Source organism: Gadus macrocephalus, chromosome 8, assembly GCF_031168955.1.
Source record: "Gadus macrocephalus chromosome 8, ASM3116895v1".
Lineage (NCBI taxonomy): Eukaryota > Metazoa > Chordata > Actinopteri > Gadiformes > Gadidae > Gadus > Gadus macrocephalus.
This window is the reverse complement of record NC_082389.1, coordinates 11,891,636-11,917,899: the sequence shown is the minus strand read 5'-3', so window position 1 is coordinate 11,917,899 and position 26,264 is coordinate 11,891,636. Positions and strand designations below refer to the sequence as shown.

At 47.8% G+C, this 26,264-nt stretch overlaps 3 protein-coding genes across 6 annotated transcripts; 1 reads left to right on the top strand and 2 right to left on the bottom strand.

Annotated features, from left to right (window-relative positions):
• Window positions 1–340: 340 nt before the first annotated feature.
• dhrs1 (dehydrogenase/reductase (SDR family) member 1) lies at window positions 341–6,645 on the bottom strand. The gene is made up of 9 exons (XM_060059011.1): window positions 6,624–6,645; window positions 5,917–6,062; window positions 4,650–4,793; window positions 4,201–4,280; window positions 2,758–2,890; window positions 2,221–2,361; window positions 1,428–1,497; window positions 1,105–1,185; window positions 341–805 (listed from the first exon to the last, which is right to left on the bottom strand). Exons 2-9 carry the CDS (start codon window positions 6,058–6,060, stop codon window positions 669–671), a joined length of 930 nt encoding a protein of 309 aa, XP_059914994.1. The 5' UTR covers window positions 6,061–6,062; window positions 6,624–6,645; the 3' UTR covers window positions 341–668.
• A 676-nt stretch (window positions 6,646–7,321) lies between these two features.
• On the bottom strand, window positions 7,322–9,376 carry c8h14orf119 (chromosome 8 C14orf119 homolog). The gene is made up of 3 exons (XM_060059015.1): window positions 9,167–9,376; window positions 8,502–8,926; window positions 7,322–8,136 (listed from the first exon to the last, which is right to left on the bottom strand). Exons 2-3 carry the CDS (start codon window positions 8,922–8,924, stop codon window positions 7,963–7,965), a joined length of 597 nt encoding a protein of 198 aa, XP_059914998.1. The 5' UTR covers window positions 8,925–8,926; window positions 9,167–9,376; the 3' UTR covers window positions 7,322–7,962.
• A 151-nt stretch (window positions 9,377–9,527) lies between these two features.
• acin1a (apoptotic chromatin condensation inducer 1a) lies at window positions 9,528–25,340 on the top strand. Of its 4 annotated transcripts, none has more exons than XM_060059004.1 (18): window positions 9,528–9,702; window positions 11,310–11,375; window positions 11,668–11,779; window positions 11,909–11,964; window positions 12,171–15,011; window positions 15,394–15,522; window positions 15,958–16,046; window positions 17,774–17,831; window positions 19,839–19,878; window positions 20,504–20,643; window positions 21,100–21,291; window positions 21,454–21,652; window positions 21,860–22,008; window positions 22,236–22,343; window positions 22,797–22,904; window positions 23,043–23,340; window positions 23,639–23,742; window positions 23,972–25,340. In XM_060059004.1, the coding sequence occupies exons 1-18, from the start codon at window positions 9,565–9,567 to the stop codon at window positions 24,359–24,361; spliced, it is 5,217 nt and encodes a 1,738-aa protein (XP_059914987.1). In that variant the 5' UTR covers window positions 9,528–9,564; the 3' UTR covers window positions 24,362–25,340. The 4 variants fall into 4 exon arrangements, with proteins under 4 accessions (XP_059914987.1, XP_059914984.1, XP_059914986.1 ...); XM_060059001.1 differs by having other exon boundaries at window positions 9,530–9,702; window positions 20,507–20,643; XM_060059003.1 differs by having other exon boundaries at window positions 9,531–9,702; window positions 20,507–20,643; window positions 21,100–21,255.
• The last annotated feature ends 924 nt before the right edge of the window (window positions 25,341–26,264 follow it).

Below are 26,264 nucleotides of genomic sequence, written 5' to 3'. Positions count from 1 at the left end.
TAAACGACACAATTAAAATCTATGATATAAAAATCGATGCTCCGATAAACCGATAGACATGAAACCGACAAGAAAATGTTAAGCTTACCTATTAATCACAAATCAAATTTTCTCTAAATAATAGTGTTGCGTCACCCCGTCTGAAACCCAATAATATCTTTGGGTAATAATCAGCTAGGAGAGATTTGCTTCATGCATTTGCAAACCTCATCGAGTCATGGATATGTGTATGTACTATTCATGCAATTAATAAATTATGTTGGGGATATAAATATATACACAAATACAAAAAATAAAATAAAATACACAAACAAATAAAATCGACCACGATTTTAAGTTGTCTTTTATAACAATATTTAATAATAGTTAAAATAACAACATAGGATTACAAAATAGATATGATTAAAGTACATTCATTATCTAGTGACTTCATCTCATGTGCAGAATTTGTTATTAGATATACATAAAAAATGTAAACAATTAGGTTAATAGTTAATAAAAATGTTCCTTCATCCAATCACTGGAGTCTCTTCACAGATAACAATCCTTCTGCCTTAGGGTCAAGCATGTTTAAAGAATCAGTATAAAGTAGTACCGGGAGCCTAGCCTACAGAGGGAATAGGAAACGGTTATATGGCTACAGAGGCTGGGGGGATGCGGCGGGCTGGTTAGAAGCGCCCCCCAGAGAGGGTGAGCATGAAGCGGGGCACCCGGAGGAAGGAAGGCACAATGGGGGCCAGCCAGGAAAGGTAAGGGACCTGGGACACCAAGAACTTCAGGGTGGTGTAGTCGGTCACGCTGCGCCCTGGCGAGTCAAGAGGATCACAAATCAATGAGAAAAAAAGAATTTCAATTACAGGCAAAAAACACAAAAAATAAATGCAAACATCTCTTCTATCACTAATACAAAAATAGGACATTTTTTGGCAATATGTAAACCATTTATATATGATTTGTGCCCGGTCAAGTGTTTGTGCAGCAATATTTCTCTTTTGTGGGTACTCTGATTGTCATGGTATGCTCTCAGCTTGGAACTCTCTTTGGATGAAAGCATCTGCTGATGTAATGTAAATATAATGTAAATATATGAATAAATAGTTTTACCGTCAACATCAAGTATCCCGTAGCGGCGTGCCAGGTCGCAGGTCATCAAGACCTTCCCCGTCATAGACATTCGATTTTTATCTACCGGGCAGAAGTACAAAATACCCACACATATATAAAAGCAAGACGATCAAATACATTTTTGCATTGTCATATTTCCTTGTTATTTTATCATTATCATTGAATAATGTTAACAAAGATCTTTTGGAATTGTTCAAAGCCTCACTTGTCAGTCGCTTCTGATAAAAGCGGCTTCTCATTGATTAAATGTAAATAATTGAAGAATATCCAATGAGCGCTGTGAAGTAATACAACAATTGTACCTTTTGCCAGCTCCACAATGCACTTCCCGCTCACTTCCGTGCTCTCTCCACCCATCCACAGCTCTTTGAGCTAAACGGAAAACAGAAAACACAACCAGAACGTCAAAACAGAGCGAGGGATGAAAAGCCTTATGTTGTGGCACTGAAGCTTTCGTGGAAGTATTGTACTAATATAAAGCACAAATTTCCGTCTTCTCTTATTATATTAAAACCAATACATCGATACAAAAAATATCACTAAGTCGGTTTGAATAAAAGTCATTTGATAAGTGACTAAAGAGGGAGACTACACAAAAATAATAGTATTTACTTGATTAAATCCCAAACAGGAGATGTGGGTGTCAGGTCAGAAGTACAGAGCAGTGATAAGTAACATAACATCTGACTCTAATTAGAGGAGCGTCTGTATGTGGGCTAGATCTGCGGTTCACCGATCAAAGTCACACTTGGCGAGTGTACTGCTGAGGACCCAGGAAGTGCAGTGTTGCGTGTGCCGTTACAAACAGGCACGGAACGGGCACTGCACTGGCGGGTGTACTGCTGAGGACCCGAGGAACTGCAGTGTCGAGGTTGAATTTGATTCGCTGAGCGGTTCTCAAGAAAGCTGCAAGCAGCAATACGAGGGGCCAAGTAAGAAAGCAATCTGGTTCTCTGACAGGCCACTGGACTAGTCACATTTACGATACCCTATCAAAAATATTAATAAGGAAATACAACAAAGAATAGACGGAAAAAATATATCGATGCACAAAATCTAAGTAGTGGAAAATGCCTGTAAGGGCAGACGGAATACCTGAGGGTCGACGGCCTCTCCCTTTTCTGTGTTTAGCATTTGGGACACCAGCTCTGTTGGCACGGCGCCCGGCCACAGGCTGACTGAGGCCACCCCGCTTCTCTTCAGCTCCACGGCCATGTCTGCGGCCAGCCGATCACACTGAATTACAGACATGGAATGATATTTAATAATTGTAGTTAAAACATGGCTGTAGTTACCTTCACATATCCATCCGATCCTTTAGGCATTTTTATTTGGGAAATATTAAATGTATTTCAAGTTGTAATATGTCTGTATATGGACCACTTTTTCAAGAATATACTTTGAAATATACTTTGTAACTTTAAGATGATATTGCTCCGTAGTGGCCTAAGAGAGGGTCAACTTGTGTTTGCTTTGTGTTGAGCTGGTTTTGGTTTCACCCATGTGTACTCTTGACTGTTTTGCTTCCACTGGGGAATTGAATTAGGTAATTAAATAATTCAACTGATTAGACAGGATTAACACGCCTGGACTGCGGTACAAAAACAGGCTGCAGAGAGCGCGCCGACTCACCGCAGCTTTGCCGACGCCGTAGGACACGTTGAAGAGGTACTTCAATCCCCCGATGGAGGAGATCATGACGATCAGCCCCCGCCCCTGCTCCACCATCATCCTGGAGGCGTAGACTGAGCAGAAGTAATGGCCCCTGGGCCAGAACACAGAGACTCAGGAAACGGCCCTTGAACACACGGTCGTTTAATCATTTGTGAATACACTGTTGATTTATTTAGTTACGATTGGGGACATTTCCACTGCAGCTCTATGGCTGTGAATGACGATGATCATCTTCATCTTTTATCTTTCAACACAACCACGGTTCTTGCCAAAAAATCCCATGGATACTTTATTTATACGTTTTTTTGGATCAAACACTTTGAAGAGACCAAACACCACCCACCCACACCTCCTCTGTCGACAGTTCACATTTGTAATATTTCGAATTTGGGGAGAGGGTGGGGATAGGTCAGGTTGCTTCGGATGTTAGTGAGACCCACTGGGAACGTCTGAGGGCTGAATGAGTAGGCAAGTGAGTAAGTGAGTGTGGGAGCTTGTGGGTGAGTCAGTGAGTCAGCTTATGATTGAGTAGTATTAGTCAAATGACCGATCTTCTGGATGACTGTTGACTGTCCAACCCATTTTAAAAGTTATTCACTACACTCGAAACACTGCAGATCATTCTAAAGAACAATGGTGAATTAGCATTTCTTTATTCTTGAATTTCACGTTGGGGATTATGGAGAACAATGATTTCAGGAAAGCGTCTGTACTTCCTGGTACACCAGGTGTCCTCAAGAGTGTCATGAATATGGTTGGAATGTTATTCACTCCAATAGACACATACGCTGGATACTGTGGCGTCACAGAATCCATCACAAGACTCATCCGATTCCAATTAAATGAGCTGTCATGATTAGCATGGAAGGAATTCATTCTGTTTTATTGTTAAGTTAAAATCTAGACACATTGGTAGCAGTACCAATCAAACAGGAGCTCCTATTTAATCCTCTGAATGTTGTTGCCCAATAAATAAGCAGAGAATTATATATTTGTTATCCATTACGGCTTCATTCACTAATATCGTGTTTTGTCTGCAGAATAACCAACCGTTAAAACCCTTGGGCTAAATATAGCCCTAACAAGATGGCGCAGATGCTTTTATCCAAAACGACTAACACTAATTCAGATATAGTTCACTAAGGAGCTGGTAGGGGTTAGGATCTCTTGCTTAAGGATGCCAACAGGTAGACTGCAGACATGGGGATCGAGCTCAGTGCCTTTCGGCTGAGATTTGAACACTCCAGCCCCACTATCCTGCCCCTCGGTTTGTTTACATCTCATGGAGGCACTTCATCCATGGGTACATTGCCTGAAGTTACAAAATGAATGACTAACGGCAGCTTGCCATGACTAAGCAGGATCATGACTTGGCAGCGGCCATGACTCACAAACACCTACCTCAGGCCTGTGTTATTGATAGAATCCCAAATGTCTGGATCTGTCTCCCAGAACTTCTTCCCCATGCTGTCAAAGATAGCCTGCAATTGGAAGAGCAACAAGAAGAGTTCAGGCTCAAGCCCCATGATAAACAAACGAATGAGGATATGTTTAAAAACACATGCCTAATTTTCTCCTCTATTTCCGCATTGCTTCTACACACCAAATCTAGATTCTGCCCATATTGGATTGACCTGAAAACATCGGTCTTGTGTCGATGTGTGGACGTGACAAAACTATATTCCTGAAAGCATATAAGGCGTATGATCCCTCACATGATCCCTCAAGACATCTGCGGCCGGTTTTAGTGGTCGCATCATCGCATGTGACATTTAGAAACTGTGTGTTTATACATACACCCGGAATGGCATACATAAACAGACAGTGTCCGGGCATTGGCCTACACCGACCTGCACGCCTGCATAGGCGTTGTTGACCAGGATATCCAGGCGGCCATTCTGTTCATGCTTGATCTGCTCAAACAGCTGTTTGATGTCGTCTTCTTTGGAGGAGTCACATACCACCGGCAGGCAGTCGCCCCCCCTCTCCTTTACCTGAAGGGGAGGGACCACAACAAGGCTATTGTAAGCCCACCTTGCTTCACCCCCCACCCCACACTAATGTCAACTCCCAAGAAATTAAGACTTTGGTCACTCTTTTTTTGCTCGCCTTGTTTTTTAGATTAGATTACATTCTACTTTCTTATCACTATGCAGAGTAGGCTACAGGTACACAGCCAATGAAATACAAAGTCAATGCTCCCATATGCTACCATTCAATCTTCCCATTAAGTCACCTATTGCACTCATAACCGTCCCTGGAAGGAGAGTTCCTCTGTCAGTGTTCCTTCCTCCTGACTCTGAAATGTTACCTTTGAAGCCCTTTGAGACGGCCACTGTTATAGGGATCTAAACTAATTTAACAGACACTGCTTTTGTAGCTGATTCAGGCTCTATGTATGAACTTGAAATCAGACTGAGGTGAATCAGACTCAACTTTGATAGGGTTAGCAACGATTGGGAAAATAGCCTAAAAGGATTATGCAATTAAACAGTGATGACCTCTGATCGACTCTGGAAATGGAGTCACATTTAGGACATTATTAACATGAGAAAGTGTTTCATGAAATTTAAATTGCGCCTACTTCCCTCAATAAGTTTGCTTGTTATGTAGAAATAGTGAGTAGTTTGCAAATAAAATGTGTTTCATTATGGTGAGATTTGATTCAAATTACCTAAACCAGCCAATTCTGTATAGTCTCCCTTTTACCAACAAGAACCACCATAAACAATAAACTGGAGAGGTACCACTATACAAATAGTGTTGTCCGGGTGGCATGTCGTTTTTGAATAATGTGTTCCACCAAGCAGGTGAAGACAGCTAGAGAGCAACCAGATTCGACAGCAAGACTCAGAGCACATGTATCATGTGTTATGTCTTAATCCTGTGTGTCGTATGCATGGACTATATTTTCCAAGCCAGTGGAAACAAGTTGACGTCACACATCATCACACACGCACATTATGTTTGGGCAATAGTTGCAAACAAATCCAAGACAGAATAGCAGGCATATATGCATAAAACAGTGAACCATCTTGACCAACCAACTAGATTGTAATTCAAATCGAAGCTCCCCTGCCATCCTTATGGGTCAGTGAAAATACAAAGGTGGCCTACCTCTGAAGCAGTCTGTCTCAGAGTCTTCTCTTGTCGCCCTGTTATATAGACAGTAGCCCCTGCTTCGGACAACTGCAGAGCGATGCCTCTTCCGATCCCTCTAGAGGCACCTGTGACCAAACAAATCCAGCCCGAGAGTGCCATCCCTTGTACCAGAGAAGAAAGAATGATCGGTAATACGAAATTGTATCCGATGGTATCTGAAACGGACGGGCTGATCGTTACAGCCAATTACAACCCGTCGGTAGTACGTGTTACGTGTCTATGTTGTCGCTGCCAAATAAAATCCGACCAATAGGGTGTAGTCGTTTATTACACAACCTGCAAATAGTTGAACTATTATCCACAGCGACTTCATATAACCCAATGCACTTTACCGCGGTTCATGTAAGCTTAGTTAAGTTTGGAAATAAGGAGCTTTTCCTAATCAGTCCATCATGCAACCCATACAAGGCGAGCATGTAGCCCCGTTCGTTTGTGACCCAACTTTGGGGAGCGATGGATAAAATGGGGTCTCGGTCCGGCGTTCATTGCTAGTCTAACCTTAAATCACGAGCAACGGTCACTTGTGAGTTGTAAAGACATACGAGTGCTGTATCACTGTAAGCATATAAGCCAATGTGGCTTATAGGCAAGGACGCGTTCGTTACCTTAACAGTTATTGTGTTGTATATCGCGGAACAATAGTTGGATCAATATATACTTGCCTACACAAGATGGCGCAGTAAAACCGATTGTGTGCAACTCTTGGATAAACAACATCCATGGAATGAGGGGTAGAACGCATCGAAGGTTCCAACACAAGTGTGACCTTTGCTCTACTTTTCTGTGGGGTTTGATGCAGAATGAGGGTACCGCTTTGTGCTTTGTATTTTCAGAATTGTACATTGAGAGCCGACTTTCCTCAAACCAGTTACATTTATTGAATAAATAAGGATACCACCATTCAATGTTTTAATTCAATTATGGCATGGGGCATAACATCAGATTAATATACTTAACATTAGCATAGGCAAATTTATTCTTTAGGAAGGTGTTTCTATTAATTTCTCAATAGAAATTAATAGAAAACTCAAATCTAAAAAGGTACTCTAGGTCGATTTTGGCTCTCATCTAAACGGACTGAAGGCCACTTAATCTGCGTTGACATGATTATCAAACTCTGGGTCTGCACTGGTGAATCCTCTTCAGATGTGTATGCATGTTAAAAAGATAAAACACAGATGCGTGCAGTAAAATGTATATGTCAGCCAACGCAAAAGTTAATTGTAATAATATGTAAATGTTAAACAAATGCATGATGTGACTGATCAAACTACTGTTTGGGATTCATTTAGATTTGATCGTAATACATTTATCTTCTGATTTAAAAAATAATGAACAAGTGAGATGAAACAAGCAATAGTATAGTCTACTACATTTATTTCTTGTTATGGTAAAAAAAAAAATCACAATAAGAAAGTTGAAATTATCAGATTACATTATCAGAAGCTTAAAATACTTTTCGATTTACCCGTGTGTCTTGTATTTCTATTCCCTCCAGAAGCTTACATGATTGGGTACAAACCAGGAGCACAGTGCCTTGAGGTGTCAGGATTTCATAATAATAGTCCATACCAAAGTTCAAATCCCCATGCTATAACTAATTTCCGACCTTTACAAACTGCACACTGTAGGGCCAAGGCCATGGGAAACGCATTTAGCAACAGATAAACAATAGCCCTTATTCAACTGTTTTTGTTTTTTGTTTGTTTTAATGCTGTAGGTATTCTGCTTCCAAACACTTCATTGGTTTATATTGCAGGTGATGCAGGTTAACACAATGATCCTACTATCCAAGTTGTATTCAACAATAGATCACCTACCATCACTGTCAGAGTAGGGTTCAGAGAGAGAGAGAGACAGAGCGGGAGAGGAGGAAGAGAGACATTTGGTATTCAGACCTGCTTTTACTTGATATAAAAGTCACAATCACCTTCAAATCCTTTACCCATCGCACATACTTCAATCGAAGCACCGATGTCATGGCTCGACTCCCATAAGCCATCACTCTCTCCCGGCGGTACCGGCCACACTCTGGTAGAACCGTGCTACAAAGGCCGGGTCGTGCTCTTCCAGGACGAGCAGGAAGTGGTTCCTCTCTTCCTCACTCCATGACTCGAACCACTGGGTCCAGAGACGCAGCTGGCACTCAAAGATGTTCGGAGGTCTGTCTCTAACCTGACGCCGTGCAGAAAGAAGGATAACAACCATGTTAAATTGTAGCATACGCCAGTGATTCCCCACTGGGGGTACGCACCCAGGAGCTTGGCATCATATCCTGATTCAGTTAAGACCAGAAATGTAGGTACACCTCAGCTTCTTCCATTTTACACACCTAGGCCACGACAATATTAATAATGATCCTACGTGTCAAGGTAGTGCAATATTAGTCCAATGGAAAACTTTTCTGGTTCCACGTCAATAATGGGATACCTGAGGCATACTGAAGGGGCTGTTGGGGTACATAAGATCAACAAGGTTGGGAAACACAGAGACACACACACACACACACACACACACACACACACAGGGTGAACAAGTACCTGTAGAGTATTGAGTGAATCTAGAAGAGTGCACACTTTCCCAGGTACTGCTTTGCCCAGAAGGTCCTGCAGAAAGCGTTCTCTCTGTGGGCTGGTCCACCCCAAGAACCAGCTCATTACGCACCGGTACTCCTGAAGTGTGACGTATGACACAGGCAGAGAACCCCCACCTGGCACTGCATTATGGGATGCACACGAGAGGGACTCAAGGGTCGGTGGAGCTGAACATTGTGGTGGCGAGGGCAGAGTAAGCAAGCCGGGAGGCGAGTAGCTGGAGGGCCACTCTAGTCTTGCGTTGCCAAGGGTTTCCTGTGTCGAACCAGCGAGGCTGGAAAAGGGACTGGCAACGGCAGGGGTAAACGTGTCGCTAAGCTGCGGTTGTTGTTCATTTGATCCCTGACTGACATGGTAGAACCACGACATCTCTGTAAAGATAAGAGCATTCAGTTTGACAAAGGAATCTACATTCATAAATCTGCTGTAAACACAATGACAGATACATCATAGCAGAGAATACGTCTTCCATTTGAGTACTTCATAAAAACCAAAGACAGCAGCACTATAACAGAATTGATGAAGCGTATTATTAGATGTATGTCAAAGGAAGACAAACACTTCTTGAATGGATGTCCGAATATAAAATTACAAAACATCTCAACACCCACCTTTTCTGCCGGTGAGTCAACGTGTTTTAGGCATCCCTAGACGGCCGAAACATAGCCTACGGATTAGCTACCAGTCGCTGACATTTGTTTCTAGCCTTACAAACATACTAACGACAGCCAGACGCAGCAAGTGTTGTGCTTTGGGGAACATCACCGTTGCGCTCACAATGCGCAACGGTCGTTGTGGCAAACGTAAAAAATGTAACAGCAATTATTAAATAAAATCAAAAACAATCATTGTTAATCCTTCAAAAAAAATCATATATTATTCTAACATAAAGCTAACGATGGATACATATTATTGATTGTATTTATTCAAGGGAAGTCGTCGGCTATGACGCGGGTGAAGGAAGGCGTAGCTCACTACTCTAGCTGGGAACGAACTAGAGGATCGGAAAATGGCGGACCTTGAAGACGTTACGCTGGACGGGAGACCGCTAAACTCTCTTCGGGTGGCGGACTTAAAAGCTGCTCTCGAGGAACGAGGACTCTCTAAAAGTGGACCGAAAAATGCACTCGTCAAAAGACTCAAAGGGGTGAGTTCGGCGCGTTTTCGCCATCGCCGCGGCTGCACGCTAACTAACGTTTACGAACCGACGGGCTGATGCTTGTCTAGAAGGCCGACAACTGCTACGCTACCGAGGTAGCAGTTGCTTTTATCAATGCAAACACAATCAAAAAATCATTTAAAGAGCGATACGGTTGAATCGCGCCTTCTCTCCGTGATGCATCACAACATGGCTTCGTCTTGCCTGCGTCTGCAGCCAGGGTTACACGAGTTAAATATGGGACTGTGTGTTCTGTGGGGCTACCGCTCTGTGTAGCGGCTAGTAGAGCGGTGGCCGTAGTTGCTGACTTGCCGCCGCCGCTGATGTGTGTTTAGAGAAGTCGAATCCGCGCGTTGTTGCTCCATAAAAAAAAAAAACGGGTGGGGGGGAGGTTAAGTAAATACTTTAACTTGGTCGGTGATGAAAAGCGGCTGTAGTTTGCAGAGCTGAAATTAAACAATCGCAACAAATCGAATGTCGATGCAACAATGTGAATGTTTGTTACTGAACTAAATACGCACCCGCTGTTGCTGAAGTTTGCGAGCTTCCGCGTGTGTGAGCGGTTTTGTTTACGTCTATCGGAGGTGTTACGCTGTATAAACACAACAAGCACGTCCTTGTTAGTAGTATTTCTTCAAAGTGTCTAAATATTTATACAATATAAACCTTTTATGTAGTTATCAATATCTATGTACATCGGATAAATACGTTGAAGACTATAAATGACACTTCTGTCTGTTTCCCACCACTTTAAATCATGTTTGGCAAATGCAATATAAATAGCCTAAAGTACAAAATGAACTAAAACGAATGAATTAAACTAGCTTCAGTTGACTATCAATTATTTTTTTCCCCAATATGTTCGTGGTGAATGTCAGCAATGTAAATGTAATATTAAGAATAGTTGTTTTTAGTATTCAGACGCCTTATTATTTTAGTTGCATTAATTGCAATTGCACGTTGGATCGGTCCCTTCGTTTTTCTCATTCATTCCTGAATTTCTTCTTCTAATGAGAGTGTTACTTATGTCCCGCCATATTATTGAACTGTAGTTATTGCTTCCTTGTGGTGTTAAGAATGTCTGTGTTGTCTAACCTGGCCAGAAGCCATGTTTCTGGAAGTGTTGAGATAGTTTGAACGTGTATGTCTCTCTGTTGACCCATTGACATCTATTTCAGAAGAGAAGGGGCGCTTTTATATTGTCTGTGCTGTCTTCTGTATGGATTGTTCCGTTTAATCAACGAGGCGTTCCAACGGAAGAAGCTTGGTCTATCATCTTGTCAATTAATTTACTTTCGTCTTAATTTGTTCTACAATGTAAAACATTTGGCCTTAATCATAGCATGCTTTCTTTCTGCTTTATGGCTCAGTCCCATTTAACAATGCTTTGAAATAAACAAATGCTGTGCACACGGTTGTACAAACACACCAATTGTTCATGGAACTTTTTTCGATATCTAATCCATTGGAAATCCATTTCTATTAATTAGAACGGCAGTGTAATTAACATAATGGAGTATTTACAAACTCTTTCAATGTTTGTGCAGTAAATAACAAGGGAATCAAATCGTCTCCCTTCTTCTCTCCAACAACAGGCCCTCATGCTGGAGAACCTCCAGCGCACCTCCACCCCTCACAGTGGACTGCAGCCCAACTCCCAGGTGGGTAACAAAGCGTACCAGCTGCTACAGCTGTTGGTACATGTGGTTCCGTTGTCAATAATGTCATAAGCCCATGAAGCCATATGAAGAAAAAATAAACTGCGTCTATGTCAACAATCAGTCACTGATCATTTGCTTGACCTGTAATGAATGGGTTTTTATTCTGAGAGTCCAGGTCTGACATGAAAGAGAGAGGAAATAACGTATGAGCATAGCAGGAGGTCTGGCCTATGTGGCTGGCACACTACTGGGCCACCTGCAACAGTTTTTCAATGCTCTGCTGCGGTTGTAGATCGGGGAGGAGATGAGCCAGAACAGCTTCATCAAGCAGTACCTCGCCAAGCAGCAAGAGCTCCTCCGACAGCGCCTTGAGAGGGAGGCCAGGGAAGCTGGGGACCCCGAAGGTAAAGCTTGCCACCAATCAATGGCGCGCACACACACACACACACACACACACACACACACACACACACACACACACACACACACACACACACACAGGAAGAGTCATTGAAATGCTTTCTCCTTCACAGAACCCGAAGAAAACACAAGCGTCAACAACAGCGCTCCGTGTCCTGCTCCCTCCCAGGTTAGACCCCTTTTAACTTTTTAATCAAATACTTTTTCCATTCAAAAGGGACATTCCTAATCTGCATGCAGGGGCGCCGCAGGCTCTTCTGCTCTCTTGCATGTTTGTGGTGGGGAGGGGTTATAGCGGGAGGAATAGGAGACGCATGCTCTGGCACGGAGGGTCACAACATACTCAAAGTCAGCTGCTTTTCCCGTATTCACCAGGAGGCAGTGCCAGCGCCTGTCGAACACCACAAGCCCCTCGGCCCCGCGGACGGCGAGGGGCTGGCCGGCCCCGCCCACCAGGAGGCGAACATGTCTGGTCAGCCCGCCGGCCCCGTCCCCAGCGCCGTGTCCACGCACAGCGCCGCCGCGGAGCGCGCCCCCCCGTCTGGGCAGGCCGCGGCCGACAGCGACGACGACGACAGTGACGACGGCGACGACGACGACGCGGACGAAGAGGCGTGGGGCGAGCGGAGGCGGGGCCCCGGGGAGCCCACCAGGAGGACGGCGGCACGGAGGTCGGCGGCCAGAGAGCGCTCGGAGGCGTCCCGCCAGCCGCCTCAGCACATCCCCTCCCTCCTCTCCCCGCAGCTCCGCCAGCCCACGCCGCCGCCCTCCCCTCCCCCGGAGCTGTCCTACCCGCTGCCCGACACCCCCAAACAAAGCCCCCCGAGCCCGGACGAGGCCCCCGCCCGCCAGCGCGCCTCCAGCAGCTCCAGCTCCGGGTCGTCCAGCAGCCGCAGCAGCAGCCCGGAGCCCCAGAGCAGAGAGCGGAAGCCCCCCGGGCCCCTCACCCTGCTGGCCCGCAAAATGGCGTCCGAGGGGGCCTTCTCGGGCGCCGGGTGGCATGGTGCCGCCGGAGAGCCCACGGACAACGGTGCCGCCGCAGCATTAGCCCAACCCTTCACCGCCATCACGCACACGGCCAACACTGCGGCCGCCATCGCCAGCGTCTCCTTTCCCATGATCCCCGGCGGCATGCAGGGGGTACACGGAGGCCTCGGCAGCCAGGGCCCAGTGGGCGTGCTCCGCGCCACGGCGGCGGAAGACAGGGAGGTGCTGCTGGAGAGGGAGAAGGCCCTGGAGATGGAGAGACGAGAGAGGCAGAGGATGGTGGAGGAAGAGCAGGAGAGGGAGAAGGCGTTGGAGCGGGAGAGGATAGAGCGACAGAGGGCCTTGCAGCGGGAGGAGCAGGAGAGGGCCCTGCAGAGGGAGCGGGAGCTGGCCCTGGAGCGGGAGAGACAGGAGAGGGATCTTGCTCTGGAGCGCGAGAGACTGGAGAGAGAGTTGGCACTTGCCAAAGAGAGGGAGGAACGAGAGAGGGCCCTTCAACTGGAGAAGCTGGAGCTGGAGCGGGCCGCTCGGCGGGAAAGAGAGGAGAGAGAGAGGGCTTTGCAGAGGGAAAGAGAGGAGAGGGAAAGGGCTCAGGAGCTCGCTAGGGAGAGGGAAGAGAAGGAGAGGATCGAGAGGGAGAGATTTGTGGAACAACAGCGGTTAGAGAGAGAGCAGGCCCTGGCCCGGGAGAGGGAAGAGATGGAGAGGCTGGAGAGAGAACGGGCCTTGGAGCAGGAGAGACTACAGAGGGAGCGAGCGCTGGAGCAGGAGCGTCTGCTACGAGAGAAGGAGGAAGCAGAGAGGATGGAGAGACAGAATGCTCTAGAGCAGCAACGGATGGAGAGAGAGAAGGCACAGGAGCAGCAACGGATGGAGAGAGAGAAGGCCCTGGAGCAGCAACGGGTGGAGAGAGAGAAGGCCCTGGAGCAGCAACTGATTGAGAGAGAGAAGGCCCTGGAGCAGCAACGGATGGAGAGAGAGAAGGCACAGGAGCAGCAACGGATGGAGAAAGAGAAAGCACAGGAGCGGGAGGAGAAGGAGAGGGCAGAGAGAGAGGCAGCACGCGAACGAGAGAGGATGGAGAAGGCAGAGCTGGAGAGGAAACGCGCAGAAGAGCAGGAGAGGGTGGAGCGAGAGAGAGCCGAGACCCTCCAGAGGGAGAGGGAGAGAGCCCTGGAGAAGGAGCGTGAGGAGAAGGAGAGGGCCCTAAAGCAGGAGAGGGAGAGGGAGGAGAAGGAGAGAGTGCTAAAGAAAGAGCGGGAGGAGAGGGCCCTCAAGGAACAGAATGAGAGGGAGGAGAGGGAAAGGGCGCTTAAGAAAGAGAGGGAGGAGAGGGCTCTCAAGGAGGAGAAGGAGAGGGAGGAGAAGGAGAGAGTGCAAAAGAAAGAGAGGGAGGAGAGGGAAGAGAGGGACAGAGTCCTAAAGAAGGAGAGAGAGGAGAAGGAGAGGGTCCTAAAGAAAGAGAGGGAGGAGGAGGAGAGTGCGCTGAACAAGAAGCAAGAGGAGAAGGAGAGGGAGGAGAAAAAAAATACCCTGGAACATGAAAGACGGGAGAAGGAGGCGCAGGAGCAGCGAGACAAGGCTAAGATGGCCAACAGGGAGAGGGAAAGTCACCTCCCTCCATCCAAGCGCGGCCGGGACATTGGTCTGAACCTCCTGACCACTCCGCCGCAGATCTCCGTGGGAGCAGCCAGCAAGGTGGACCAGCCCGAGTCCATGGAGTCCCAGGCGCCCGGTGGAACAGGCCCAGGGGAGCATTCAGAACTAGCCACCCCTCTGTCGCCCCAGTCCTCCGTGAAGAAGTTCCGCTTCCTGCGGGACACTCCGGCACAGCCCCCGGCCGCGTCCTCCGGCTCCGTGGCCATAAAGCGGCCCCGCACCTTCTCAGACACCCCGCCGGCCCAGGGCTCCCCCATCACCTCCCCGACCAAGGCGCGGCCCTGGGCCGACAAAGAAGGGCCCGCCCTCCCGCCAGCGGCCCCAGTGGACGGGCCCAAGCCAGAGTCTGCAGACCGACCCCCAGTTGCCCAAGAGCCCCCCAAGAAAGAGGCAGAGCAAGACAGGGCCCCCTCCGTCCCGAAGGTGGCAGCCCCGCAGGGAGAAGGGGAGAAGGAGAAACCCAAACGCCAGAGGAAGAGGTCCTCCTCCAGCGACTCCTCCTCTTCGGACTCTGGGTCGTCCTCGTCTGGGTCCTCCAGCTCGTCTTCGTCATCGCGGGGAAAGAGTCAGGTGAGTCCATCACAGGCCGCCGCTGGTGGGTCACCACGGTTCTATTCAGGGAGAACTGCTTCCATTGAGGTCTGGCGTTGGGGTAGTCATGGGTTATATTTGAATGGTTGCTTCCTTCCCTCCCCCTGGTAGTCAGGAGTAATGTTAAATCTATATTTTTGATATTGGAGTTGTGGCCTTTTCACCATTGTCTTTTTGAGCTTAAGGTTATTAATTAGCAGTATGTATATGTACTTTTTATATTTACTATATATTGGAAAAAAATAAAGAATATAAATTATACCATACTAGAAAAAGATAATGTAGCAGAAAAGGACTAGAGCTACTGTCTATCCATCCTAACTGCTTCCTTCCTTCCTTCCTTCCTTCCTCTCTCTCTCAGGAGAAGAAGGCCCAGCGCAAGGCGTCTCCTAAGCGCAGGGCGGATGGTGGTCCTCAAGCCAATGAAACGACTAGAGCCTCCCTCACCAAAGCAGAAGGGGGCGGGTCTGGTGTCAAGCTGCACATCGGGGTCAGTTTCCTCTGTGTTCACTGTCTGTGCAGACGCTTCACCAGAACCACAGGATACCAATATGGAGTTTGGCCAAAAAAAAAGGGCCTTCTTGGTTCTGTAATATGATGCATTCCAAATATACTGCATTCAGTTTTTATAATAATAGACTTTGTTGTTATAACTAGATAAAGACTAGTACACAATTGCATGACACATAATATACGTGCCTACTTTGCTACATTTATACTGCAATCAAAAATAAACTCCATATATTTATATTTTTTTCTCCCTGAAATATTCACTTGCAAATTATCATGTTATATGAATTGAATGCAACGACCGACAAACTTCCCACAAATATTACACTCTAAAATTTATAATTTTAAATCGTAGAGTTTCAAGGGATCTTACTTTCCTGACCTAACTTTGTGGCTGACTTCTTGAACGAAACAGAAAGCTGTGGTTGGACCACCTGCCGAGGACCAGAAGACCCCAGCAGCGACAAAGGAGGGAGAGAAATCAGAGCAGAAAGACAAGCCAAGGTCTGGTTCTGTTGATTTCTTCCTGTTTTGTAACAAAGATGTGTGCAATAAAATCAAGACGCACTCACTCAGTCAAATACACACCGATACACACGTTTCATTCAATATTTGCTTGTAAAGAAAAACTATGTGGCTAATGGAGTCCTAGCCCTGCTTTCTTCAGCTGTAGTAAACCTTGCATTCAAGTCCATTCCATCACATTACAAATATAGAATACTTCCTATTTTACACAATATACTGTGTAAAGTGCCCTGCTTGTGTTTCAAAATGTTCAAACATGGTTTGATATGAGTGTGCTGTTCATGCCATCTGGCTTTTTCCCCGGATACAAAGTGTGTGTGTGTGTGTGTGTGTGTGTGTGTGTGTGTGTGTGTGTGTGTGTGTGTGTGTGTGTGTGTGTGTGTGTGTGTGTGTGTGTGTGTGTGTGTGTGTGTGTGTGTGTGTGTGTGTGTGTGTGTGTGTGTGTGTGTGTGTGTGTGTGTGGCCATTAGCAGTTATAGAGACACGGTTGAGACGCTGCATGCGTTCGCTCTGTAGTCTATATTATGCTCATAATTATGTCTCTGGCTTCCTATATAATGTGTATGGCATAACACACATTAATCCAAGAGGTGTTTTTATATACACACAAACACACACTCTGACTGGATGATTTTTGATGGATTTACTTGAGTCAATTTAGGGGTTCATATATTTGATGAAATAAGACTAAATCTTGCGCTGCATTAACGTTAAGTTTTGAAAAGCAGTCAACAGCAGATAACTTATTATTACTATATATATATATGACATTTAACACGGGCCCTGTTTAGTAGTTTGTAGTGCAGCTCACACTCAGTTAGTCGTGGAACCGAGCCAGGGAAGACGAATTGAATTCCTTTCAGGCAATGCTTAAGACTGCCTTGACGCCGGTGTGAACGAACATGCGGGTCCTTTAAAAAAAATCATTTTCAATCGCACCAATATGGCTGCGGTACAGGATTTGGTTAACAGCTAACCTATTTAATATCGTCTTATCGAAAAGCTTAAATAAGATATTGCAAGCTAGGCGGCGTCTTTTGGTACGCACCAGGTTTTACTGACAGTCGAGGGAAATGCTTTGAGAGCGGAGTAGTCTAGTGTGCGAGAGAGCGCGAAAGGTAGGAGGAGCGGTTGTGCCTCGTCGCAGTCTTATTTTTTCAGCAGCAACGTAGCGCTTGCTTCTATTTTAAGTGCCTGACAAAATAAACCAAGTTCCCCGGAGAGGATTTACCTTTTAGAACGGGAGTAGGCTGAGTGATTAACTTGCGCACTTGGGGAACGAGGCAATGTCCAACGTGCCATCATGTAACAGTATGCATCGTGCATTCCGTGCCTTTTTTTTTTTGGTGGGGGTTGACTCAAGCAAGCAAGACGTATGATATCGCTTGGCTATTTTACAATATTCCTTCGATACGAAAGAGAACGGGCAAAGCATTTGTTTTGACGCCAAAGCTATGACAGTATTTGTAAACAGCGAACGTCACGGTGAAATGCGCTGTCGCGTATGCAAATGAAGCGCATTGATTGTCTCGCCCCTCAATAACGCTGAGGGCGTTTTTATATCACAGACGTCTGGAGTTATAACCGATTACAGATGACTGAGGCTGTTAATTCGCGAACGCTGTAAAAGCTGGATTTCAGTGGTCTTCTTGAATGCTAATGAGTAGTGACTTAACCTCCTGTCGTGTACTGTGCGAACCCTACAGGGACCTGAAGGAGAGTAGCATGGCGGAGGCTGAGCTTGTCCAAGAGACCAACGATGAGGTAAGGCACAGAGGAGACCACCACCAAACCAACGTATCATCCATTTACTTTATTTCTTTCACAGATTTAGTCGGTTGCTATTTTTTTCTTTTTTTGCCACTTTAGCTTTCAGACCATATGTCTTTAGTTTTGAAGTGAATTCGATTCATCTGAGTTGTGATAAATGCAATTGGAAACCGTAGAGCCTTTTTTCTTAAATAATAATTTGGATAAAAATGAGCCCCTTTCAACAAGCTGTAGAATGCATAGATGTAGCATACACATTGATGATTTGGCTGTGTTTTTCAAAACCTTTGCTGTCTTAGACAGAGGCAGCAAGGGCATATTATCATTGTGGCTGATGTTTAAAACCCACTTGATTGCTTTGTTATAAAGGTGCTCATGCCTCTTCCATTGCCCCTAATGGTACCGGCACACTACTTCTGCCACTACTACTACTACTACCACGCTGCACTGTTCCACTGTCCCCCAAGAACCCTGGGTTGAACACAGATAGCCCCCCTCGGGTCTGCGCTGTAGACGGACAGAGCCGGCAGCAAAATGCCCTCGTGTCATGGAGCTGGCTGGCCAGATTCACTGGTTGGACCGACGGGGAAGGCGGACGTTGCCAAGTCGGCTCATCTGTCTCCCCTGGTTGGTGACCCGCAGAGCCACCCCTAAGCACGCTCGCTAGGGGGTGGTTGAAGACGCAACGTTAAACGACTGTTTGGGAATCCTCGCGACAACCCAGAATACGTCAGACACTTCTGTACCACACTGAAGTTACAGAAGACTGTGGGCCAGAGTGGAGCGTATTCATTTGGAGCGCATCTGTCGGAGCAGTTGTTCGCTGGCTGGACTATCCGGGGGGGGGGGTTCCCTTCATCTTCAGAATGGAACCCCTGAATCATGAAGAGACTGGTCTTGTTCTGCTACTTCTGGACAATCGGTATGAATATCCACAGTCCTTGGGGCGTGGTGAGCGGAAGAGTTTAACGGACATTCATGCATTCCTCATCACGCTGCTTCCGGTTCATCCAATCGGACACCACGTTGCGGTGATAAGGATGAGTCCGCCGCAACGGGCAAATAAAGAAAAAAGGACAAATGCTAAAATGGATGCCTTGTTATAAAGGCGTTCTCAGGCTGCCACCCCCGGGAACTCTTAAACACATCCGGCCAACCAACCAGCTCGCTCAGGTTTCCACCCAAACATCTCAGCCACCTATGATTGGACCCCTTGTTGCCTAAATGCAGTACATGCAGTCGTGATTGGGCCATTTCCAACCCAGTAAGGATCAGGTGTCAGTGGTACCAGGGAATAAGTAGACATTTTCTCAATGTTTTTCAGACTTAGGTTGTTTATTGTAGAGAATGCTAAGTTTTCAGTCAGACTTCTCTGTAGCTTATGCGGGGCAGGGGAGTGTTAACACCATCATTTTGGGGGGAAAATGTTTATATATTTTTTTAATATGGCTACTGCAGTTTTAATCAAAAACGTAATTTAAATTAAACTAGGTTTAATCAGATGATAGTTCTGAAAGTAACCCTGCTTCAGTTTTTTTTATTATTTGACAATCTTTCTCTTAGTAATCTTGTAGCTCTATGGCATTTAAACTGCAGTACCGCCATTGGTTGGGTTGTGTGTCCAATAGAAACTGCAATTACGACCTGGGGCGTGGCTCGTACATTTCTTCCCTCTGGCTAAGCATACCTGTGCAAAGACATACCTATGACTTACCATGGGGACGCAAGGCGTCCTCTCAGGCAGTCTGCTTCATCACTTGTACACATTTAACCATGGTGTACCGCCTAACACTGTCCACAGACTCTGGTTGGATCAAGTGTTGCAGTTTCTATCGACCACTCTGTCCTTTTTTTATATCCTTATTCCCCCCCCTTTCGTTCTACCTCTCCCCCCTCCAACTCGTCCTTTGCCAGCCTGTAGTGATGTGTTCCTCCTGGGGTGTGCCACTCACCTCGCTCCCCCTGTTCCCTGGGGCTCTTCCTGTCTGTTCTCTGTTACAGACTCCCAAGGCCTTCTCTGCCCGGAGGATCTCCCTCAGCAGTGAGTACATCCTCCCCTCGGGGCAGCAATACCTACCAGCCACATCTATCACTGACTTTACTGAGGCCTGCTACCTGTTCGACGGTTTGTGGTGTAAATACCGGTTCATTGTTGGAGATGGTTTGTCTCGTGGCCCTGCGGTCTTCGGCGAGGGTTTAAGTCGAACGACTATTGTTTTGAACAGTATAAACTATGCATTATTTATCTTTATTTTTTGTACCTGATGGAAGTATGTTTTCTTTCCCTACGGGAGTTTTGTACTTTGTAAATGCAAAATAATTAAAAAAAATAATATATATAAAAATAATAATAATAAAGTGTGTGTGTGTGTGTGTGTGTGTGTGTGTGTGTGTGTGTGTGTGTGTGTGTGTGTGTGTTAAGGCAGCCTTAACCATACAGTGCTGGGGGAAACACTGAAAATAATAAAGTAACTTAGTGCGGATGATCTTGTTAAATGTTAAAGATGCGATGTTTGAGGAGCTTCAGTGTAAAGATGACATTTTTGAATCATTCTTTGTACTCCAACACTAGCGAGTCCATGGTACATGGCTCCACCTCTGAAGCTTGCGTTGCCCTCCCATGATGTTATTAAAGCTTACTCCCCCCCCCCCCCTCTTTGACCTAGCAGGCAGCAAGGTGTCCCCGGGGCCCACGTCAGCCGACGGCGATGGGGACTCTGGAGCCGCGCGCAAGAGGAGGTGGGGCTCCAGCACAGCGGTCACGGCCAAGAAGCCCTCCATCAGCATCACCACGGAGTCCCTCAAGGTAGGTCCCTGGTCCTAGGCCTGAGTGGAGGCACAGCGCTGCCCTCTAGCAGCCACGTTACCGGTGCCCAGTGCTGTACCGCTGGGTAAGGGGAGGCCGGGTAGTGTGGTGGTCGTAGGACTCCCAGCCAACAGGTTGTGGGTTCTAACCCCTACCTCCATGTCCACAGAGGACCTGTGGAATACCGTAGGCAAGATGCCCAAACCGCGACCTGCTCCTGTTGAATTACAGTGGCACTTTGGATCAAAGCAGCTGCTAAATCACTCGACAGCGAGTCTTTATTTCTTTCGCTTTAGTCAACATGCCAATAGTTAGATGCTATCTGATATGGACGTGTGATCTATTTTCCTTACTCCAAAATCAATATTTATGTGTATGCCTTCATCAATATTCCTTCCACTTGGTGGGGGAAGTGGCAGTGTTTTAGATTTTCTCTCCTCTTGGGTTTCCTTCCAGTCTCTGATCCCGGACATGAAGCCCGGGGCTGGGCAGGATGCGGTGGTGGACCTCCACCCAGAGGAAGCTGTCCTCTCCGGGGCCGAGGAGGAGATGGAGGAGGAGGAGAGGGAGCAGCCCGACCAGGACCTCCAGATCCGACGCACCGTCACTCAGGTTCGAGATCCAGGCTTTCAGAGCGGAACCCGGCCGGTACGGGATTTTAGGGGCCGAGGCCGATATAGGCAATAAAAAAATGACATTGATTTATCTGAAATATAAGATATTATCATATTGTGTTATCATGGGGGTGCTTTTTGTTATCGTTTTAGCAATCAGAGTCACTTCTGAGGTCCATGTCCTCTGCATCTACAGGTTGTCCCGCTGGAGAGCCAGGAGAACGGGCAGAAGGAGGCGAAGAGGAGTCGACGGGAGGAGACCCAGGAGAAGGAGGTCCAGAAGGGAGGCAAGGACCGGACGAAAACCCCTGAGGAGAAGACGGACGTCTCCATCTCTGGCATCATGGAGACTCAGTCGCCAACTCACACCAGCCCTGATGTGGAAATGAACACTGGTAAGTGATCAGTAGCCACTCGCGCACCTCAGGGTAATTCCACATAGTCGACACGTACTAAGCTGTTTTTAAGTTGATAGTACCTTTTGCTCTCTTGCAAAACTAACTACTTGTGGGTAGTTCATGGGTCTTTGCACTACACTAAAGTCCATTTGTAGTCCAAACATCAGTGCTGAGTGTTTCACCCCCCCCCCCCCCCCCCCCCAGTGACCCCCAGCGGCGACGCCCCGGTCCGCCGCTCCATCAGCCAGCAGAGGTCAGGGGTCACCATCACCATCGACGACCCCGTGCGGTCGGCCCGCCAGCCTTCACCGCCGCGCAGCAAGGTGTCCAGCATCGTGCACGTATCCAATTTGGTGAGTGTGGCGCTCCCGTCGTTCCGGACTGCAGCCTGGCCGCAGGTTAAATTCCCAGTGTGTGTGTGTGTGTGTGTGTGTGTGTTGGGCGTCACATGTAAAGCTCATTGCAGTGACCCGTGTTTACTAGAAAAACACGTTGGTGCTACTACATCTTCCCTGTTGGGTGTGTAATCCAGCTCAATAATGGCTGACCTCTGACCCGAGTGTGGCTGTGTTGTGTCCAGGTGAGGCCCTTCACCCTGGGCCAGCTGAAGGAGCTGCTGGGCAGGACAGGGACCCTGCTGGACACAGGCTTCTGGATCGACAAGATCAAGTCTCACTGCTACGTCACCGTGAGTCTACACACACACACACGCGTCGCATACATATGGTACACATGACAACCTAGCACTGCTTAAATTGTAAGAAAATTGTTTGATGTCAATGTATTATATACAACTACTACTCTGTCCAAAGGGCTTTTTATGGTTCCACGTTCCCGCAACGCAAGGGGGTTACGGACCCCTTACATCCTTCAGACTCTCCTTGCTTCCACCACTAGGGCCGGACGTGCGCCTCCCAAAAATCATAACCTTCTGTTGAGGTGACGCAGCAGCAAGGGCTGGGATTGGTCCGCTCACTAAAACCTGACCCAGAACCATAACCGTTCACGACTGCGTGGAAGCGTCTGCCTGGTCATTGCGCTGCGGGAACGTGGGACCATAAAAAGGCAGAGACCCCCTCCCAGTGTGAACACGTCTCATGCTGTCTGCTGTGTGTGTCTCTGTGTGTGTGTGTGTGTGCAGTACTCCAGCCCAGACGAGGCGGTGGCCACCAGGACAGCCCTGCACGGGGTCAAGTGGCCTCAGAGCAACCCCAAGGTCCTCAGCGTGGAGTTCTGCCAGCAGGACGAGGTAAGACCAGCCTCCCACTGGGTAGTCTGGTGGAGTCCCCTCAGTCTGGAGCCAAGTGGCCCCTCGCCCCTGCTGCTTAGCAACCGTCAAGCCATCAGACGCTCCGTACCCCTTCTCACCGGCCTTTCCCTCCCTCAGCTGGAATTCCACAAGAACCTGGGGGTGGGCGTGAAGCCCGGCGCCGAGGACCAGGCGTCCGCGCCGGGCCGCCAGTGCCCGCCCTCGCTGCTGCCGGAGCGCGAGCAGTGGGCGGAGCGCGAGCGGGAGATGGCACGGCGGGAGCAGGCGCGCACGGAGCGCGAGTGGGACCGCGACAAGGTGCGGGAGTTCGGCCCCGCCGGCGAGGAGAAGACCGCCGGGCCGCGGCGCTCGCGCTCCAGGGAGCGGAAACGCAAGGAGCGGGGGAAGAGCAAGGAGAGGAAGAACGACAAGAAAGGTGAGCGCTGGCCCGGACCCGTTTAACATGGGGGGACTTTAAAAGGAGAGCTCTTTTTATGTTAAGTGGATTGGAGTTAACCGTACGTTTTTAAGTGCCTCGAGGTGTCAGAGGCCATAATCTAATCTTTTGAATAATCAAATCTTGTGTTACACTTTTCATGGCCACTAACAAAATCGTTATCTGTAACTGCAGACGCCGTTGTACGACCTCATTCTGATAACCCAGCGTAGGCAACGTGCGTGTAAACATGTCCAACCCATGCGGTGATCATGCTAAATCTAGAGTGTTTTCTCAGCAGAGAAAGCCGCAGAGGACCCCCCTGCCAAGCTGCTTGACGACCTGTTCCAGAAGACCAAGGCAGCGCCCTGTATATACTGGCTTCCCCTCACCGAGGAAACGGTGAGACACTCCATGATGATGATCATCATAATGATCATCATTATCATGAAGAGGTTGACCAGGTTTTGAACTGGGAACCTTCCGCAATTGTTGAACGTTGCTATGATAGATAGATATAACCCTATAGACAAAGGTAGATATCTGATGATGATGATGAAGATGATGGTGAAGGAGATCCGTCTATAAGATGGCGGGCTGTGTCTAAGCGGCGTGTGGTTGTGCCCTCCAGTTCGCCCTGCGGGAGGCGGCCAACGCAGAGCGCGCCAAGGAGCGGGAGCGGAACCGCAAGGAGCAGGACGAGGAGGAGGAGAAGAAGCGGAAGGAGGAGGAGCAGCAGCGGAAGGAGCGGGTGAAGGCGGGCAGCGGGCCGCCGGCCGAGCGGGCGCCGCGGGGCGAGGGAGACAAGGACCGAGACGGGGAGAGAGAGAGGGAGCGGGACCGCGGGAGGGACAGAGGGGAGCGGGACGGGAACAAACGCAGGGAGGCGTCGCGTAGGCCGGGGGCTGGCGGCAGCGCTGGTGGCGGCGGAGGTGGCGGCGGCGGAGGTGGCGGCAGCGGCAATGCAGGCAGGGGCCGGCGCTCCCATAGCCGTAGCAACCCGCGGGAGCGGCGGCGCTAAGAGCCGACCGTGGGATGGACCCGTCTCAAAGAACGCCTCCTCTAACCTTACCCGCACCCACCCACCCACCCCATCGCTTTGTTTTCCGTCTGTCACTAAATGTACGTCTCGGTCACGTGACCGAGACCCGACATGAGGACCAACCGATAGTCTCCGTACCCCCCCCCCCCTCCCCAGCCCCTTTGTTTTCCAGCCCTGTGTTTATCGCCGGACCACAGCCTCCGCTCCGAGTGCTGTGTGTGACGCTCCTCTTGGGCTTTTTATATATTTTGTCAATTTGCCTCTGTCTTTTTCTTTGTCATTGTTGGGGTCTTCTTTTGGTCTCGAAGGTATAGCCACGACTAAGCTACATACTTCAGGTAACAATCCCCCCCGCCCGCCGAGAAGTGCAGTAGTTCCCCCAAACACGAATCTCCATCCATCCATGTCTTTGCCACCGCCAGTGTTTAGAAGCAGCCAGGAGGCTGTGGTGTTGCTGCATGTTGGGTCCCCAAGGACCCGATCCCGACCCTCTGGCGCGCGTGTGTGTGCGCGTGTGTGCGTGTGTGCGTGTGTGTGTGTGCGTGTGTGTGTGTGTGTGTGTAGGCTGCTCTAGGGAGGCCTCCCCATCGGTTGATAAACTAGTAGGCAGTCCAGTGTCCCTGCTTTGTGACCCGGGGGGCCGGAGGACACAAGGCGCTACGATGTCCCGAATAATCTTTTTTTTATTTTTTAAATATATTAATCTATTCTCTTCCTCCATCCTTTTTGACTTCACTCCCTCCTGATTCTCTCGCTCCTCGCTGAGTCGCCATGAATACCGGGACAGGAGACCCCGTTATACATTATAATTTTTTTTTTCACCAGTGGATTTAATGTTGCTTTATGAATCATTTTATCATTTACGTTGAAAATGTTTTTCTTCTCTTTTTTTGTCTTTTGCTTTGAGTACGCCTGTAAGTGGTGAATGTACAAAAAAATAAACTGAAATTTGAAATGATTGGAATTGTTTTGTCAAAACAACATTTTATTAGAAGATCTCGAAATCAATCTTCGATCATTCATAACGTTTTATCCGGGTCATTGATATATATTACAATTGACTCTCTTCTTGGTTCTAAGATGGATAGTTAAACATACTTTTTTTTACATTGAATGGTAAATCATTGACGTAAATGAAAGCACTTGGGTAGGTGTTAAGGGTTAACCAACCCACTAAATGTCCTTCGAAGTCTGCAAATAATTGTTTATGAACGCCCCGGGTTCTCTGCGCCCAAACAGGCGCCCCTCAAGGGTTCTCATGAGACTAACGAGAACTGTCCACAAGGTGTCAGCGATGCACAACATCGAAACTACACTAAGTTGTTTGGACGATGGATTGTATTAAGAAGTTAATGTTCTTAGTGGTCGGAGACTCGAATCGAGTGGAACATTTCTTAGCCCCCACAACCACGAGTGGCAATTTAATTTTTTATTTAAATTTCAAATTTAGAAGAGTAGAAAAATTTCAGTTTGAACCTGTACTTCACTGCACATGTTTGATGAGATTCCAATATAAAACGTCTCCTTCCAACACCTTATCCTTGTAGACTTTTATTTTGTGCCCTTAATTTGTATTTCTTTTTTAATTGTTCGTTCTATTTACTCTCTTGTCTCTTTCCTCCGGTTGCGCCACATCTTCTCCGCCTCGACAGTCATCCTGCAGCGCTCAGCACTCCCTCTATGTAATTACAGCTCCGTGAGCGCTGAGTCCAGCAGTTTTTCAGCCCTGATGCAGCTCTCTGGTGTGTGTGTGTGTGTGTGTGTGTGTGCGTGCGTGAGCGGGGCTGGCCTCGGTAAGGTCCACTGGATCCCCGGCCCGGGTACTGCGATGCCAACCCTCGGGAGCAGCTCTCTGATTGGAGAACCCGTTCGTGGGATGAGG

Coding starts and splice junctions, on each gene's coding strand:
- c8h14orf119 (XM_060059015.1), bottom strand. CDS start 8,924: ATGTCGTGGTTCTACCATGTCAGTCAGGGATCAAATGAACAACAACCG. Junction 8,137..8,501: donor ATTCACTCAATACTCTACAG/GTACTTGTTCAC, acceptor GCACGGCGTCAG/GTTAGAGACAGACCTCCGAA.
- dhrs1 (XM_060059011.1), bottom strand. CDS start 6,060: ATGGCACTCTCGGGCTGGATTTGTTTGGTCACAGGTGCCTCTAGAGGG. Junction 4,281..4,649: donor ACGCCTATGCAGGCGTGCAG/GTCGGTGTAGGC, acceptor TTCCAATTGCAG/GCTATCTTTGACAGCATGGG. Junction 1,498..2,220: donor GAGAGGCCGTCGACCCTCAG/GTATTCCGTCTG, acceptor TTTTCCGTTTAG/CTCAAAGAGCTGTGGATGGG.
- acin1a (XM_060059004.1), top strand. CDS start 9,565: ATGGCGGACCTTGAAGACGTTACGCTGGACGGGAGACCGCTAAACTCT. Junction 11,965..12,170: donor CGTGTCCTGCTCCCTCCCAG/GTTAGACCCCTT, acceptor CGTATTCACCAG/GAGGCAGTGCCAGCGCCTGT. Junction 17,832..19,838: donor TCCAAGAGACCAACGATGAG/GTAAGGCACAGA, acceptor TCTCTGTTACAG/ACTCCCAAGGCCTTCTCTGC.